Source organism: Pygoscelis adeliae, unplaced genomic scaffold (genome assembly GCF_000699105.1).
Source record: "Pygoscelis adeliae isolate BGI_AS28 unplaced genomic scaffold, ASM69910v1 Scaffold98, whole genome shotgun sequence".
Lineage (NCBI taxonomy): Eukaryota > Metazoa > Chordata > Aves > Sphenisciformes > Spheniscidae > Pygoscelis > Pygoscelis adeliae.
Genome location: NW_008825547.1, coordinates 3,933,946 through 3,950,341, shown reverse-complemented (window position 1 = coordinate 3,950,341; position 16,396 = coordinate 3,933,946). Strand labels below are relative to the sequence as shown.

Here is a 16,396-nt window from a genome sequence, read left to right as displayed (position 1 = left end):
AGAGCGTACTCTCAGGGCTGGTTCACTTACAGAGATTTTCCCAAACAGTGTAGAATTCCTAAACTTAACATTAAGCAGCAGAAAAGCTGAATCGGAGGCTGGGATAAGTGCGATGAGAAAGTCAATCCTTCTCTTTTTCATGGTATCACCATGGGTGAGACCGTCTCCCTTAATTTCCTCTGTTCCCTTATTAGTATTGTGAGCATGATACTCTACCATTAGGGGGAGTCAAGGTTAAAATTAGAAACATTTGTGCATTTAAGCTCTTTTCGCAAAAGGTAATATGTAGAGCTTTGACCCTACTGGGTAAGGGGAACATTAACTTACAGTTAAAGGTTCTGATACGAGCAGTCAAGTGAGGTATTAAAATTAATGATAATTACCATGAGCCTAGAAAGTTTTAACTAAATTCTCATTGCAAAATGGTTGGACTTAGAACATGAAATTACTTCATAACCAATTCTTTGGAAAAGAGAAGGGATATAGTAAATAATGAATGTTACAGAAATAACTCTGTAGAACAGAACAGCCCTGTTCCCATACTATATATGGGAAATTCAATATCCGGTTGCTGATTGTGGGCTTCTGTAAGATCTGGTTAAACCATCCGACCTAGGGCTGTGGGAACTGGGATGACCAAACTGCATCAAACGCTAATGATCTGCATAACATTAGCCACTGCACGATAAGTCTTCTGAACACTAGGAAGTGGAGTGCTGCAGCCTTTCACTGGGCAGCTGCAAGAAAGACAGGGTGGGAAGTGATTTTTGAGTGAAACAAGACAGAACTATTATTTTAAAAAGGTAACAATTATTTTTAAGAAGGATCAAAACAGAAAATGTTGCCAGTGGCCTTGTTCTTCTCATATTGCTTTTTTTTTTCAGACAAGTCACAACATAAGCTTTGGTGACAGTTTCCAGGAAATAAATCAGTAGCATCACAGTAAGAAAATGAAGTTAGTCTTACACAGTCATACTCTGGGACCAGCAGCATCACCAGCAAACTGGCTCCTAAGACCGGGTACAGCCCTCCTAATAGATTAATTTATCCTGCTTCTCAACAGAGCTCTGCACTTGACAGCTCTTCACTGCTGACCTAGCTTACTTAAAGCTAGTTTATGTGCCTTTGCACAGTGGACACATACATGTAAGGAAGTATCATCTGCCTTATTCTTATTCTTATTAGGAAGGAACCATAAAAAAGTGTGGTTTTGTCATTTTGGGAGAGAGTTGGCCACCCTCATTGATAACTTTTATGCACATGAGAAATAGGAAAACATCAGAGTATGAAGAGGAACAGTTAATTGAAAATAAAGCAACCCACCAAAGTAATTTTACAGGAGCTTGAACTGTTGATGATGTAGAAATTATGAAAAGAGGCCTATGGTAGGAAGAAATTGCACTTGATGACTTAAAAGATCCCTTCCAGTCTGAATTTCTTAAGGTAGGTGTTATAAGTGGTTGCCATGCCACTCCTACAAGATTTCAAGATTCAAGGCATTGTTCTTTAAGGACCAGGGAAGAAATCCTTCCCACTGTCTATACAACAGCCCCGAGGCTGCAGGGAATCTCTCAGCTCCTGAACTGTAACTCCACAGTACCCACAACAGCCACACAGCAGTAGCTTTACACTGAAGACGAGGGTACCAGACTTGTCCTCTCTCTAAGCCTAGCCTGCCCTGCCTGCCTGTATGCCATCGTGCATACAGAACTTAAGGCTGTCCCAGACTACGATGCACATGTGAGGGGGGTTATGCCTCGTGGATCTACCACATCCTCGCAGATTCCTGACTTGGTCTCCACTGTTGCGCCATGAAAAGGGAAATACGTAGGCAGAATTTCATGGCAAGAGTTTTTCATTCATGCTGTATATGCTGCGAAGGATATCATTAACTATGGTGGACCATGGTCTAATTCTCCTAAAATATGCATTCATCTCTTATTAAACTTAGTGGGAATTATTTGGGTTCACTGAGAGGAGAGCACACAGGTTCTTCACCCATCTAAACTATGGTTCCTTCACAGGCAACAAAATCATTGCTGCTTCTCTTTCAGAACCAGACTACTGACTTGTAAAATTACTGCCTGCAGATTTTCTTTCTTGCAGATGGACCTCATGACTGTATCACACAGCTACTTTAAATGCCGTGCACAACTTATTCCATAAAGCACTCTGGTTTGGAGTTGCAACATTACAGAACTTGGTTATTTTTATATGACAGGGCAAGCTGTACCTCACATTTTACTTTGTCTTCTCCTAGCCAAATTTGCAATTCTCTGAGCTTCTAAATTATCATTAAGACATGTGTTATAATCCTGGTAGGAAATGCACAGATGAGATATATAAGAAAATAATTTCAGAATACAGGACAGTATTTAAAAGCCACTATTTTCCCTTTTGTTTCTAGAATCACAATTTCAGTTAATTCCATGACTGTCTTTGAACCAGCAAGCACTAGTAGTCTTACTGTCTATGATCTGTGGAATTAAACACCACCAACTATTTTCAATTGAGTGTATTAGATATTTCCCTCCTTTTCATGGGTTTGTTTTTTCCCCCCACCGTTCTGGCCATTATTAGCCTTTCTGTTCAGCTCCATCATTGTAACAGAGCATTGCCATTACATCGTTCTTGTAATCCTTTTCTGAGCTATTTAACACAACCAGTTTCCCTTTGGAATATTATATTCTATCTTTGATCCTGTAACTGCTTTTTCCCTCCATCAATGCCTATTAATTGATGTAACATGACCTTCAAAGCAGAGACAGACAAATAATCCATCACAAAGTATATATCCAGTGAATATGCTGGTTTTAAGTTTGCAGAATGTTTGCAAGAGGACACTTTACCTTGTTTTTTATTCATGATTGTAATTTCCCAATTAATTTTTCCACATTTATTTCTTCCGAACAGTTTTATGTAATATTTAGTACTTGAAATCTGAGCTGAGTTGAATGCGATTTATCATATACTAAACAACACAATATTTTTTCCATTACATGATTGAAGGAGCATAGCTCTTATAATCAAGAGGATGCTCTGGCAAAGCCACTGGGGTTTTGAGACAGGTAACTGATGAAGATGATTAGGGAATTTCATAATATTTAAATCTTTTCCTTTTTGACTCACACAGGGCTTCTCCAAAGACATTATGCCTAACGTAATTAAAGCTTTGTAAAATTTACTGTTTGGGTACACATTTAAACTAAATTCTTTATCATTTCCCTGTTAAAAAAAAAAGTGCATAAATAATTCTAATTAAAAGGGTGTGGTCCAAGCATCCTAAAATTCAGCTGAACAGCTTTCTGTCAGGAACTCCAGAAATCCTGCTACTTGTTGTTTGGAACATCATCTCATACTGTGGAAACCACATGGAGTATTGCATTATGTGATTTAAAATTATCTGTCACCCCCATAGTCCTTAATACAAAATACATTCTGTATTTGTTGTATATTTATGAACAGTCCTATTTGCAGAGCTCTGTTGCTCATTTCATACTACTTGTGCTAGTGCTTTGGAGAGTAGTTTTAGGGATCCCAATCTCACGATCTGTCAGTCGATGTATCTTTGCATGTTATGATTCTCCGGATAATGGAATGTGCATGATACACTAGGACTCTCCAAAAGCATGCTCTGACAAGCTTACTCTGTAAGTAACCAAGAAACACTGACGACTGGAAGAAAGATATATATACTTTACAAATTCACTCATTCCACGTGAGATCAACAATTGATTCCTATCATCACCGGAATAACAAGGAAAAAAATTCTACTACTGCACTGTCAGTGTACTTTCATTTTCCCAGTTATTTTTCAATGTGTTTGTTCACTGGAGATGGCATGGTTTCTTGCCATGCTATCTTCAATGCTAGAACTCCCAGCAGATTCAATAACATTGACACATTCACCTATTTCTCAATTTATTTGTTAGAACTAAGGTGTTCTAATTAAATTTATTCTTATTTAAGCAGTTCACCCACTGTACTACAGATGCCTGAGACCACTGAAACCCAACAACTGTACGTGATAACATGCTGCTATTTTATTTCTTTTAACAATTTATTCTTTATGCTTGCTACGTGCAATTAAACTACACCCGTTCTTTCATAAGAGTTGGTTAGAAATATTTTGGATCAAATAATCATTCTGAATACGATACACATCTGTGCATATATTTGTGTGAGAGCACCTGGAAAATCAGAAATTTACATGCCTTCCTGTCCTCAGTGTGCAATAAATGTATCTCTGAGATCAAAATTAAGCTTACTGTTTCAAAACAATGTAAGCTGCTTCTGGAACATAACCTGTTGTTCTTTTTACTGCACTATATTACTAAGAACATTTGTTTAGGACCAGGACCGGGGGGGTGGGGTGGGTGGGGGGGTGGGTTAAAAGTTCATTTACTCCTGCTTGTTGGAAAGCTGAATTCACATCTTGTCCTCCTCATGATATCATGCTCATGCCTCCAGCCTGCTGCTACAAGTGGGAGAACATGAGCAAAGCTTCTGCATTCTTCTGAATAGCCTTAGTAAGAACAAAGAAAGGGAGAGTAAAAAGAAACTGGGTTTATTAGCTGAACCACCTAGAGAAGACATGAAGGTATTTATGAAGATATCTGTGAATCCCCAAATGCTCCTTTATATCAGACATGCTATTCTGATTTCCTTAGAATGACACAAAAACTGTAAAACACTGTAAACAATGTAGCAAAGAGACAAAATTTCATGCACAGTAAACAATGCTCAAATAGTATTAACTTCTTCATACAAAGAAACAAAAACAAGGACACAAATAGCTAAGGGGAAAATATAGGCACTAACCCAAAGCCAATCCAAAGTATGAACAAGCATTTAGAAAGCCGTTGGGGTGGAAGCCCGGTACGATGGATACGGTACTGTGATATCTAGGATAGTAGACTATGAGGGACAACCACGACTGACACATAACAATACTAATTTCTCCTAGCATGATACTCAGTCATTGAAATTAGGCAATCTTAACAAGGAATACATGCCATTTGGGAAATTACCAGGTTGGATGCAGCAGAGGTCTGCTTTATGGAATGACGCTTGCCAAAATTCAGCCAGCTGGTGCGGTTGCTCCATACATAGATTCTGCCTCTATTGACCTCTTCAGTTTATGTCGACGGCTTAGGAAGCTCCTTTTTGTGTTTCCTGTCTGTTTTCTGATAAGCAGCTGCTTTCTTGTCTTTAAGAAGCACCATTTATCTTTTCATTTACTCCCTGTAAAGTTCCTAAATTGCTTTAGCTTGTTATTTAAATTAAAAATTCAGCCTGGATCATGTCATTATGATGAAGCTTTGACAACATATTCTAAATGTAGTTTTGTCATTGTTTTCAGAATGTTTATTGCAGCCATTGAAAAGTATTTCTGAGCTTTACAAAACTGCCTTGAATTGCAAGCTATTTCTCTCATCTCACTGGCTAGAAACTGCACTTCATGCCAATCAACAGAATTTGCAGTGACTTAACCTAGAAAGCCAGGACAGAATTTGAACATTAAAAAGATGCCTCAGATGAATCCTCTCAAAGCAGCAGGATGCATGTCAGGTGTACAGGTAGTCAGGACTGTGTTAGGGTTGATTTTAATACTGGCCATGTATATGCTATTGCTTCAGGGTTCATCACACTGATATGCGTGAATGCATTCTCCTGTGATTTATGATTATCCAGAAAAATCCTCTGCCTGCTGGCCTGAGAGACAGAACTATTTTGGGGAGAGTGGAGACTGCTTTACAGAGACTGAAATAAAGGAAAGAAAAGCCCGCTTAGGTCCTCCGGGAATACTGTCCAATCCTTCACCTTCTGCATTCTCAAATAATTGTATATTGTCTTTTGTATAAACTGCAACTCAGGAATCTTTAGAGAATTAGAAAAAATGCAAGACAAGCTGATGAATGCAATAAATTACACAAAAGGGGCCATTTTTCTCTATGATACATACACTTGAAGACACTGAAAATTCAAAGAGAACACTGCAGCTGGCTGCAGTAGAACAGGACTACCAGCAGAAGATGACCCAAGATCTGAAGTTATACCATTCCACCTTTGTAAATAAATACGTCATTTGTACCAGCCAAACTAACATTCCATATATATATCTATCTTTCGGCTAGAGAGGAACGTCATGATAAGCTCTGTGTAGTACTGTATATTTATGACTTACAATGAATTCATCTGTTGCTCTGGGTAGAAAGCACACATATCCTGGGGTCTGTGGAGAAAGCAGAAGCTCATCACTTTTGCCCTTTGAGCCATAAATTACAAGGGTCCTTTTACACTCTTGTGGCTCTGGGGAATCTCCATCTGTCTTAACCTGCACTCTCCACTGTTGTGCTAAACAAAATAAAGACGACACATTTTTAGTATCAATGGCAGAGAGTAATGGATGTTTTTATTATTATTACAACAAAGAATTTAAAGATTACTATGAACTTATATCACATTTTATAAAAATATACAAATAGACATTCCTTCTCTTGAAGATAATTATAACTTAAATAAGACTCGATAAACATAAGACAACTGTTGAAGTGTGTATGCAAGCAGAAATTAACACCAAGGAAGCAGGAAAAGGAATATTTGGCTAGGTGTTTGCATTCTTTATAACAAAATAGTTGCTTTAATTGCAGTAATTAATTTATTAGATTTCCATTCTTAAAGTGTTCATATGTAACATGAAAAAGAAAACTAATACTTTGAAAGACTTGGATATGATCCATTTGTAAGAACTGCTGGCTGATACATAACTAGTTAAACAATGAAACTTAAACCTATTTTCTCAGATTTTTCTAACCTATTTGTCAAGTTCAGTCTGCTCCTTTGTCAGATCAGATCATTCATTAGTGCTGAATCCAAAATTTAGGGAATTCCAAAGAAGTGTTTGCACTGACCTCAGCTCACGGCTTGGGCCTTTCAGAGATTCTTTTTGGTAGGTGACCTGTACTCATAACAATGTTTGAAGTCCAGAATGCAACCAAGAAGCTTCAGAAAACCATTCCAGGTGTGGAAAAAATACTGTCTCTCAGATGGATGGTATAGATTAGAAAGTTACTTAACTGCTTGAATGTGAATCTTCCCCTGAATTCAAATGAATTATTTGTAGAAAAGACACTTGATCCTGCATGGCAAAGGGAACTTAACAGGGCAAGGAAATCAAAAGCCTATGTTTAGACTGTGACCAGTACTGTGGCAATATGATAATTTGCTAATGGGATTAATATAAAGGAGAACTATTTTGTGATTGTGTGTAAGCCTACAATGCAATCTCCTGACAAAATGAATTTTAGAATAGCTTAAATCAGAAATAAATTGGATGTGATTCTTTTTCTTACAGTACTGTGTATTTTTTTCATACCTTTTGTTTTCCTCCACCTGCCTGGAGATGGAGATTGGGTGAAAACCTGATCTGGTTTTCTTGATTTATGATTTTCCCCCTGTTTTTCACATTGTTTTCTGTAGTTAATTCTGGTTTCCCCCTTGTTATAGTAGCTTTTTCTGCGTTACATCTGACTGTTCCCTGACTCTTCTGGGCTTAGCTACAAAACAGCAGGCAAATACACATCTCACAGTCAGTCTGTTGAGTAACACACTAGCTGAAAGGATCCTTCCATCTGAACTCTTTTTTGAGGTCATTTCCAGGAATGAGTCAGATGTAGTACGTGGAAGATCCACACTTTGCCTAATGAGGAACTTTTGTTGTTTTTATACATGTGCCAGCCTTGAATTTTATCTCCTTGTGCCAGGTTGGCATGTGGTACCCTTCAGGGTGTCACACTTGGTGAAGTCAAGCATCGTTTGAGCTTCTGCTGTTGCTGAGCACTCCGAGGGTTTATGAGCAGATTCAAATTTTTTACAAAGACTCCCAACATAGCCCTGAACCTCTTATCCTCTCCAACCATGCCCCATTTTGAAGGCTGTTCCAGGAACACAGCAGAGGGGAAATTAAGATAATTTTGGATTACTGTGTTTCCCAGGTGAGCTTTTTTTTTCTCTCTTTAATATCCCTCTGCTTCAGGAGAGAGCAAGCCCCAAGTTAAGAGAAAGCACGGATGCATAACTGCCTGTTCCTTGCTCAAAGAGGCAGCATGTTTAGAGAAGGTATTTCAGGCAAGGTGATTTATTTTAATTAATATCCATGATTGTGTTTTTAATTATTATTTCAGAAGAAAGGCTAAGACACTGGTTGGGAGTTTTCCAGGAAATAAATCAGTGGTTGATAGATTTAAGGCCTCTTAGCATCTGTGACTATTTGTTCTCCTACATTTACTTTTAATGCTTCTACAATTTGGTAACTGGGCTAACCCAGACTGACTGCATTTTCTGTCAGTTCAGCAAATTCATTTAACCTGCTCATGCCAGAATAAGAAAAAAATGTTTTGTCTAATATTATATTCACTTAGACAGCTACTTGGTAAGGATGGGTACACCAGACAGGAGACTGATGCCAAATACCTATTGTGTTCAGTGATTTCTACATCTCTTTTCAAGATATTCTGAAGTCCTCAGTAAGTTCTGAAAATCAGATAGCTGAGCTTGAGTAGGTCGTCTTCTGTGTTTCATATGCGTGGCCACATTAAAAAACAAGACTTTTCCCCTGATACTACTGAACTGCCTTAGCTTCCTTTCAGAGTGACTAGCGTGTCAGTATATCATTGTACTTTTAGCTGATGTATAAAGTTATAGCCGTTTTCTTTGAGACATCAGTATGATGACGGCTAAAATGAATGGTGGGGGAAAAACCATTTTTCTGTGAAAAAAAGTCAGAATTCTTTCTTTTCTACAATAATGTAACCAAGGATCTGATTTCACATTACAGGGGTGTATCCAGAGATATGTTAGAAGCAGAGGCCCTTTTCCTTCCAGAAAGTCTTTTAACCACTAGTTTGGAACCTGAAAGATGCTTGCAGCAAAACTGTGAAAATCAAACCTGCAATGACTTCTGCACATAGCAAACTAGGCAAGGTAAAACATAAAGTCAATATTTTGTAATGTAATTCAGAAAACTGAAAAAGGAAGGCTTTTTTTCTGTTTTTAAAATTTGAACAATTTGTATGTTTTTAGAGGATTGCCACCACTGTTTTTACAATACATTATTCCAGTTTTTTTACTCTGGTGGTTTTTGGTCTTAAAACCTCAAATGGCCTTCACACTTTGCTAGATGTAGGAGCAGGTTGCTTACTTCCCAGAGTTTGTAGAAATTTGTGTTGCCTTGAGGCAGAGCAGTCAGTCTGCTTATTTTATTTTCGTAGGAAATTCAGCCTCCACCTGGCAATATATACTGTCATTGCTTTTTAGAAGCAGGACCAATCCATTTACAATTTGGGAATTCTGTGATTATTCTTACCCCATTAGCAAATACTGGCAAGGTAAGGAATAATTGAAAAACAAAGGAAATCATGGGAGAAATTACTGCATATTTTCTCTTTTCCTATGAATTTTCTATATGCCTTAATACCAACAACCTTGCACGACACAAGAAGAGCCAGCCTAGAAATATCTATTAACTGAACTCCGTTGAACCATATTTTATGCACCGCCCACAAAAGCCCACAATCCCACAGAGCACCCTACAGGAACCACTGATCAGGAACCCAGCTCCTTTTAACTGACTGCAGTGTGGGCAACATTGGAATATACTATGTCTTGTCTCCTTGCTTTGAGAGAAAGTCTTTTACTATGTGCTATTACGATACTCCACCTATTTTGAGGCAGAAAAGGAAAAGAGTAAACAGAAGGAGGAAGTAGTAAAATTTCCCCGTAACGTAGGAAACATTTAGAGAGCGATGTAAAGGCCCATTCTCCGTCAACACGACTTCATCATTTGAGAGCTGAGAGCAGCTATCCACCTTCCCTACCAAGTCAATCCCTTTTGTCTTTTTCTCTTGCATCAAACATACAAGGCGGAATCAAGAGAATACAAATAAATCTGTTCCTGTGTTTGATTTGCCAGAGCCTCTCCGTAATCTGCAGGTGTACAAAGGTTGCTGGGAAAACTTGATATGGGCATACTGCATTTTGACAGAATCCATAGCCAGCAGCAGCATTCATAGGGATCTGGGATTTATGCTCCATTAAAGCTCTTATAATGCCAGCCTGGATAAAGAAGGACTGAGAACCCTCAAGTAACCTGCTAAGCGATCATGACTTTCAAACTCTTTTTGTTTGGCTAGGTGGTTGAACATCTTACTAGCTTTATCCAAAGAGAACAAGATTTCTGACCTTCGGAGTGACTTACTGTTTTGTTTTGTAACCTTTGTTATAGGCCTTACCTAAGGACATTGATCTTATTCTGAAAATCACCAAACACCACTGAATTATGCCGATCAACTTTTTATGACTTTCCCTGAAGCCCACTTGCAGAGTGCAGCTTGTATAGAATATGAACACATGAACACATAAAACGTTGGCTCCCTAACGTCAGCACTGCTGCTTGCCTCTTATTCAGTAAATGTATACTATATGGAAAGTTTTCACTTCCACTGTAAGTGGGACTGCTTATTGGTACTATCTGCTCTACCATGTGAAATCCTCACTGCTACAGCTGCTGGGAGAATTTAAGGCAATTATTACTTTTTCTTCCAAGACTCTGCATCTCTGGAATTTTCTCTTATCAGCTCTAACCCTGATACTGTGTCATGATGGGTTGACACAGAACCGAGTACAAGACACCTTTCCAAACCTCTTGTGATTGTTACCCTCCTATAAAGCTCAATCTTTTCACATGTAAGGTCTATGAGGTAACCAGTACAACAACACAAATTAAACTGTGAACAATCTTGGGATCAGTCCTGCTTGTCGTCTTTTTTACATAAGGCATAAAAGCACAATCTCTCACCTATCTCAGTTCCTCACTGGAATGTGCCCCTGGCTAAAGAAAAGATGGCTAGAGAGCAATTCAAGCTAAGATGATGCATAGTTAATTGGCAGAATAGTTCCTAAAAATGTTCTTCTCCTTTATATCTTCATTATTCAGAACGTCTGATCTCAACCTAAAAAATCAGCACACACTCTTCAGGTCCTCCTGGACATCTTGACAGTGTGACGTTTCACAAGCTGATTAAGAATAAGCCACTCCTTTCTCCCCATAATCAATATATGGTGTCTAACTGCTCTTGACACGCTCGGGCTCTCAGCAATCTGTGCATCTGTGCCCTCTTATTATAGCACAATAAAGAATGAAGCTGCACTGGAAAAAACTTAGATTAGTAGTAAAATATAATCTATTTTCGGAACATAAGGTGAAATAGATATTTTGGCTGCCTCTCTGAACTGTGCACTTAGCAGAATGCAGAATCCAGTTCCAAGTCACTCTTGCGAAAATCAAATTTCTCTGTGGGAAAGCCTTTACTTACCTGAGTTAATCAGTCTCCTCTTGTCAAAGTTATGTTGCCATGGAACAATAAAGCTGTTGGCTAAACTGTTTGATTGAATGCAAATGATTTAATTTTCACTGAAACTGGAATTAGATTGAGAGATCGGGACTCCTCTTACAGAAGGCAAGACACACTTTCCAGAGCCAAATGCAAACATTGCTTTTTTACTTTAGTTTCTGCCATACAGTTCCCAGACACAGTTACACAGAATACACATTTACAGTTAAATGTTCATAACAATACTTGTGTCAGTCTGTTTCTCTTTTCTGGTTAGGGAGAAACACAGAGATGGTATCTCAAATTTTAAATACTTGGGAGGTACTAGTGTATTACAGTGATGGGGCTGTATTGTAGGTATAAAAATAGGCAGCTGGGTGGGTAGATTTTATTAAAAAATTTTTACTAATTCAAGCAGATTTAGTCAACTGAATGCATATACCACATTTAGCTTCACTAATGGATCTGGAGTTTAAACCTGCATTATTTCTGGCTCCTTCAGGAATACCCTGATGGATTTTGACCTGAAAATGCTTCCACTGACACTTCACAACACATTTTTCAACTTGATGATGTTTGCTGGGGGACCTGTCCCCATGTATTAAATGACAGTGACATTGGGATAAACAAAACAACACTTGAATCTCTTCTCAGAGGAATTCCTGGCTGATTTCAGGACAGAAAGCAGAAATACGAAGAAAATCAGAAATGGTTTATGAGCAGCATGTTTTTCTCAATTACTTATAAAGGCCTAGTCCTTTCTGTAGATCACTGTCAACCAATTTGTCTTCATTTTGTCTCACAGTTGGTAGTTTATATATACGATGAGGTCACTTGCTCACGTTTGCAGATTAAATTCAAACAGCAAAAACAATGGTGTAGAAAACAACTCTTACCTTTAAGGAATGCCTTCTTTAAATTGCCATTCTCTAAAACATGAACAGAAGAAAAGATATGTGAACAAGCTTTATTATCACTTTTCTTCTTAAGTTACATCTTATTCAGAAGGATTCTTCAGTAATAACTAGGCATTAATTATATACTATATTGTTATAACATGAATTTTCTTTAACAAAATACTTACTATTGGCAGTTAGCTCCCTCTCAGTTTTCCCATCATCTTGATATTCATCTAACCATCTTTCATTGCAAAAACAAAAATAATAAGATTAGTAACAATTAACAGTATATTACAAGTAATCTGACAATTACCTTCTCTCTCCAACAGTATATTTTTTTATACTTTTTTATCAAATTATGCCTTGAAACTACTTCCTAAGTCGAATTTTCTTTTATACATTCATCATAGTTGGCCTTATTCATATTAGGAGAATTTGGCTTACTCTGCTCCAGGCAAATAGGAATTTTCATGGTAGCTATATGAAGTACTATAGTACTATATGAAGTACATTATATGAAACACTAAGTATTTACAGGATCAGAGACTCAACTGTACATTTGGAGGGGTTATATAACCTGCAGTAGTTAGTTATAGTCATTGTACTTAAAATGATATATAACCCCTGCAGGTCTGGAAGTTGCTAAACCTTCTATAGATCTGCAGCAATGAACTGAACTTCTCTTTTTATTTGCCTTTTCTTTTATACTGATGACTTTAAGGATCTTTCCTGCAATATCATTTCACTACAAACACACATCCATACTCCTTCAGTTGATCTGCCTTGCTGATATAATAACACTTTGCAGCCTTTAAGAATCTCACTTATTTAAAAATAAATAAATACGTGCTCACTATCAACTTCTATTCTATTGGCTCCACATTGATATTGCATTTCTCTAAACCCAAGGGTACATAATATATTTCACTTCTTGTATATAACAGAACTCTGTGAATAAATCTCATATGCATAAAGCCTAAACTCCACTGTATTTCAACTATTGTTGCAATAAATAACTTGATTAATTTTTGTGAGCTATCTCCTCATTCCCTCCTAAGAAACAAAAGATCACTAGCAGTTTCTAAAAATAGAATGTAAACTTTGACACATTGCCAGCACACTGACACTGCAGGCTAACAATGACAGGACTCCTCTAGTTCTATATATAATGTCTCTAATCTTTTTCTAAGAGCTTAATAATTTTTTTTGACAAGGCAGTTTTATAGAGAGCCCAAGTGTCTTCATTAAGTATCCCTCTCTTTAGAGAAGCCTCATAAAATCTCCTTGTAATGAAAGAAACAATTGTCTCATTCATCTACTCTTCCAATAACCACCTTTAATGCACACCAAACCGATTAAAAAACCTAGTAGCCAAAAAGGAAAATGAAACCAAAAACCTGATCATTGGAATAATAGTTCTGAGAGGAGTAAATGGTTCTTAGCTAGTCATTTCCAGGAACCTTGCAAACTGAAACCTTGTTTTTTTGTAAACAGGTAGGATTCCTAGAGGAGGAGAGCTGTCTTTACTGAACCCCTAAAGATTTTCAAGACTTCAAGGCACAGTTCCCAAAATAACACAGAAACTATTTCAGCCATGTAACCCAAACTCATAAATTCCAGAAACCACATACTGCAGAATATAATTAGCTGGAACTAAACTACAATTCTTCAAATTATTTCTATTGTATTAAATATACTAATATAGAAATAACACACACAAATCCTTACTTTCATCTATTGGCTTATTTTATGTTTTTTTTCTGTTATAGCCATATGATTCCACGCAATGACTGCTAAAACTTCAGGTTGCAGTTGCCTCAGGTAATAAAAAAAATTAGAAAAATAGGTTGTTTAGCAATTGTTAGAACCAAGTCAAGCATTTTCCAATTTTGCCCATGGCAGCAAAATTTTAGACCCAGTAAGACAGACAAGTAGAGATTTACTAAATGAAAGGAAATATTGTAGCTATCCTTTACGATAAAAGTTAAAGGTCTTTCCAAAGATTTCCAGGATGTGTATAAGGTTTTCAGTGACTGAGAAAGAGAAACTGACCAAAATCAGTACAGCCAGATCTTTACACATAATATTTTTTAAAAGACTGAGAACTGAAAGCTTATTTATTTTGATATGGTCTCTGTATAATTTAGATAAAAGAAAGATCAATGCACCTTTTCTCCTATGCAACATTTGGTTTTGGGCATTAGGCTATGACTCCCTCCTGTACCAATACAGCACCTTTGTTCTTTCTCTTCAATGGCAAAATTTTGCATCCCTTGTATGTTGAAAAGTTTGGGTATTGTTCATATATCTAGGTTGTGTGCACATGCTTGTTCTGCAATTTCTCCTTAGGTTGCTGGCAGTGTAACAAATTCTTTTTATTCATGAATGGCATACCTATTACAATGAAATGCAACCTCCTGAGCTTCCTTTCCTTCTTTTTGTTTGATGACAATCTTATCCAGGAACCATCCGTTACCTGTGTTAAAATTACAAAAGTTTATCATGTGAAATAATGCATTTTTTTGGAATAATTTTAAAGAAAAAAGCCTAGATTATCTTTTTCCAGCAGAAACACAGGTCATATTAAGACAGATCTCAGCTAAATAGATAAGATATATTAACAGAATGAAAGCTTTATTATTCTGTGTACCTCTCTGAGGTACAATGTTAATTCTTCTCTGCCTTGCTCCGTTTTTATTTTAAGAGGGGTGGGATTTTTTTCCCTTGGAGACAAGTATATGCATACATCTGTGAACTGCATATTCACCATTCACATCCCAGCCTACGTCTTTTAATTCCTTGTGATCAGGCACAAGGATGTTGGGGCAAATATGTTTATGCAGTTAACTGAGATCTGTGTGAAAGCTGGAAATTTTGGTCCTTTGTGAGTGAACGTGTTATTGTGTATATAAGAGTATTAATTAACAAATCATTAAGACTACTGCTCTCATTTGCAAATGGAGTGGGGCTGCAGCCTTGGAGGGGCTTTGTATGTCTAGGTGCCAGTAACTGGGAAAACTGAGGATCCAAGGATCCAGGGCCAGCGACTAGATAGACTGAGTGTCTAAGGCCAGCTACTGGAGGCCTTATACATCCATACTGTATATATATTCTATATTTGCCATTGATGGACTGTCACGCTGATCAGCTGGAGAGGGTAACAGGATAAGGCCATTGGTGCTGTTTGTGTCTGTGTGAGTGCTGAGCTCCTGCCTGGGTTGATCTGCATGGTCGGTCATGTGTGTACATACCTGTGTTTTATAAACGTGTTTGTGTATGTGCCTACTGGGAACACATACTCAGCCTTGCTATTAGTGGGATCGGTGGGCATGGAACTATGCAGCCTCACTTCTGTCGGGCCACTGGATTCATCCTCTCCCTAACAGCAGTAACCACTGCCACATCCATACTGATCTCTTAGGTCACTTTCAATAATCATCCTAGTGACTGGTACAGTTCTCCTGCAAAGCCCTTTCCAAATATCCTGTTCTCACTGTGTCTGCGCCACTCACAACTTGTCATATTGCTTATGAGGTTTTGCCTGACTTGTACCATTATTTACCAGCACATTGTAGCAAAACAGTATGAGCGATGTTTCGGTCAGAAGCAGATAACCGTCCTATTTATTCTCATGCTCTGCCTCCCTGGCTGCATCTGAGTCAAGTCCCTAAAAGGCAGCAGTCTCTGTCCCATAGGGAGGGCTTGCCCAGGCAGTGCATGGAGCAGAATGGCATTTCCACTTCAAGGTTTCAGGCCCAGGGCACATTAGGACACTCTGCAAACTTCTTCTGTCACCCTCCGCTACCTCAGATGCTCTTTCTTGGAAGGAGCCTACTAGCCTGGCCAAGATTCACCAGCAATCAGGCAGGTCACTTCGAAACAAGCCAAAAAAGATGAAAGGCGCTGCTTATGTAAATGTACACTTATGTATGGAAGGTTTCTGTGGAGGAGATCTGTTTCAGCAGTTAAGACACATCTAGTGACTCACACCTGACCAATGCCAAAACCCTGGTGTCTAGGACAAAATTCCTTTTCTTTCCTCATTCACAGTGGCTGTGGAAGATCTATGCCCTGCAGTATAGAAGCCCCCAAAAAAGCATATGA

At 37.9% G+C, this 16,396-nt stretch overlaps 1 protein-coding gene across 1 annotated transcript in view; it reads right to left on the bottom strand.

Annotated features, from left to right (window-relative positions):
• Nucleotides 1-16,396, bottom strand: part of RP1 (retinitis pigmentosa 1 (autosomal dominant)) — a 185,216-nt gene that overhangs the window by 74,125 nt on the left and 94,695 nt on the right. Inside the window, exons 28-31 of the mRNA XM_009332103.1 lie at nucleotides 14,687-14,768; nucleotides 12,478-12,533; nucleotides 12,290-12,322; nucleotides 6,188-6,357 (exon numbers count right to left, since the gene is read on the bottom strand). Of these exons, the coding sequence (XP_009330378.1) occupies nucleotides 6,188-6,357; nucleotides 12,290-12,322; nucleotides 12,478-12,533; nucleotides 14,687-14,768 (341 nt within the window). The remainder of the gene's footprint in view (nucleotides 1-6,187; nucleotides 6,358-12,289; nucleotides 12,323-12,477; nucleotides 12,534-14,686; nucleotides 14,769-16,396) is intronic.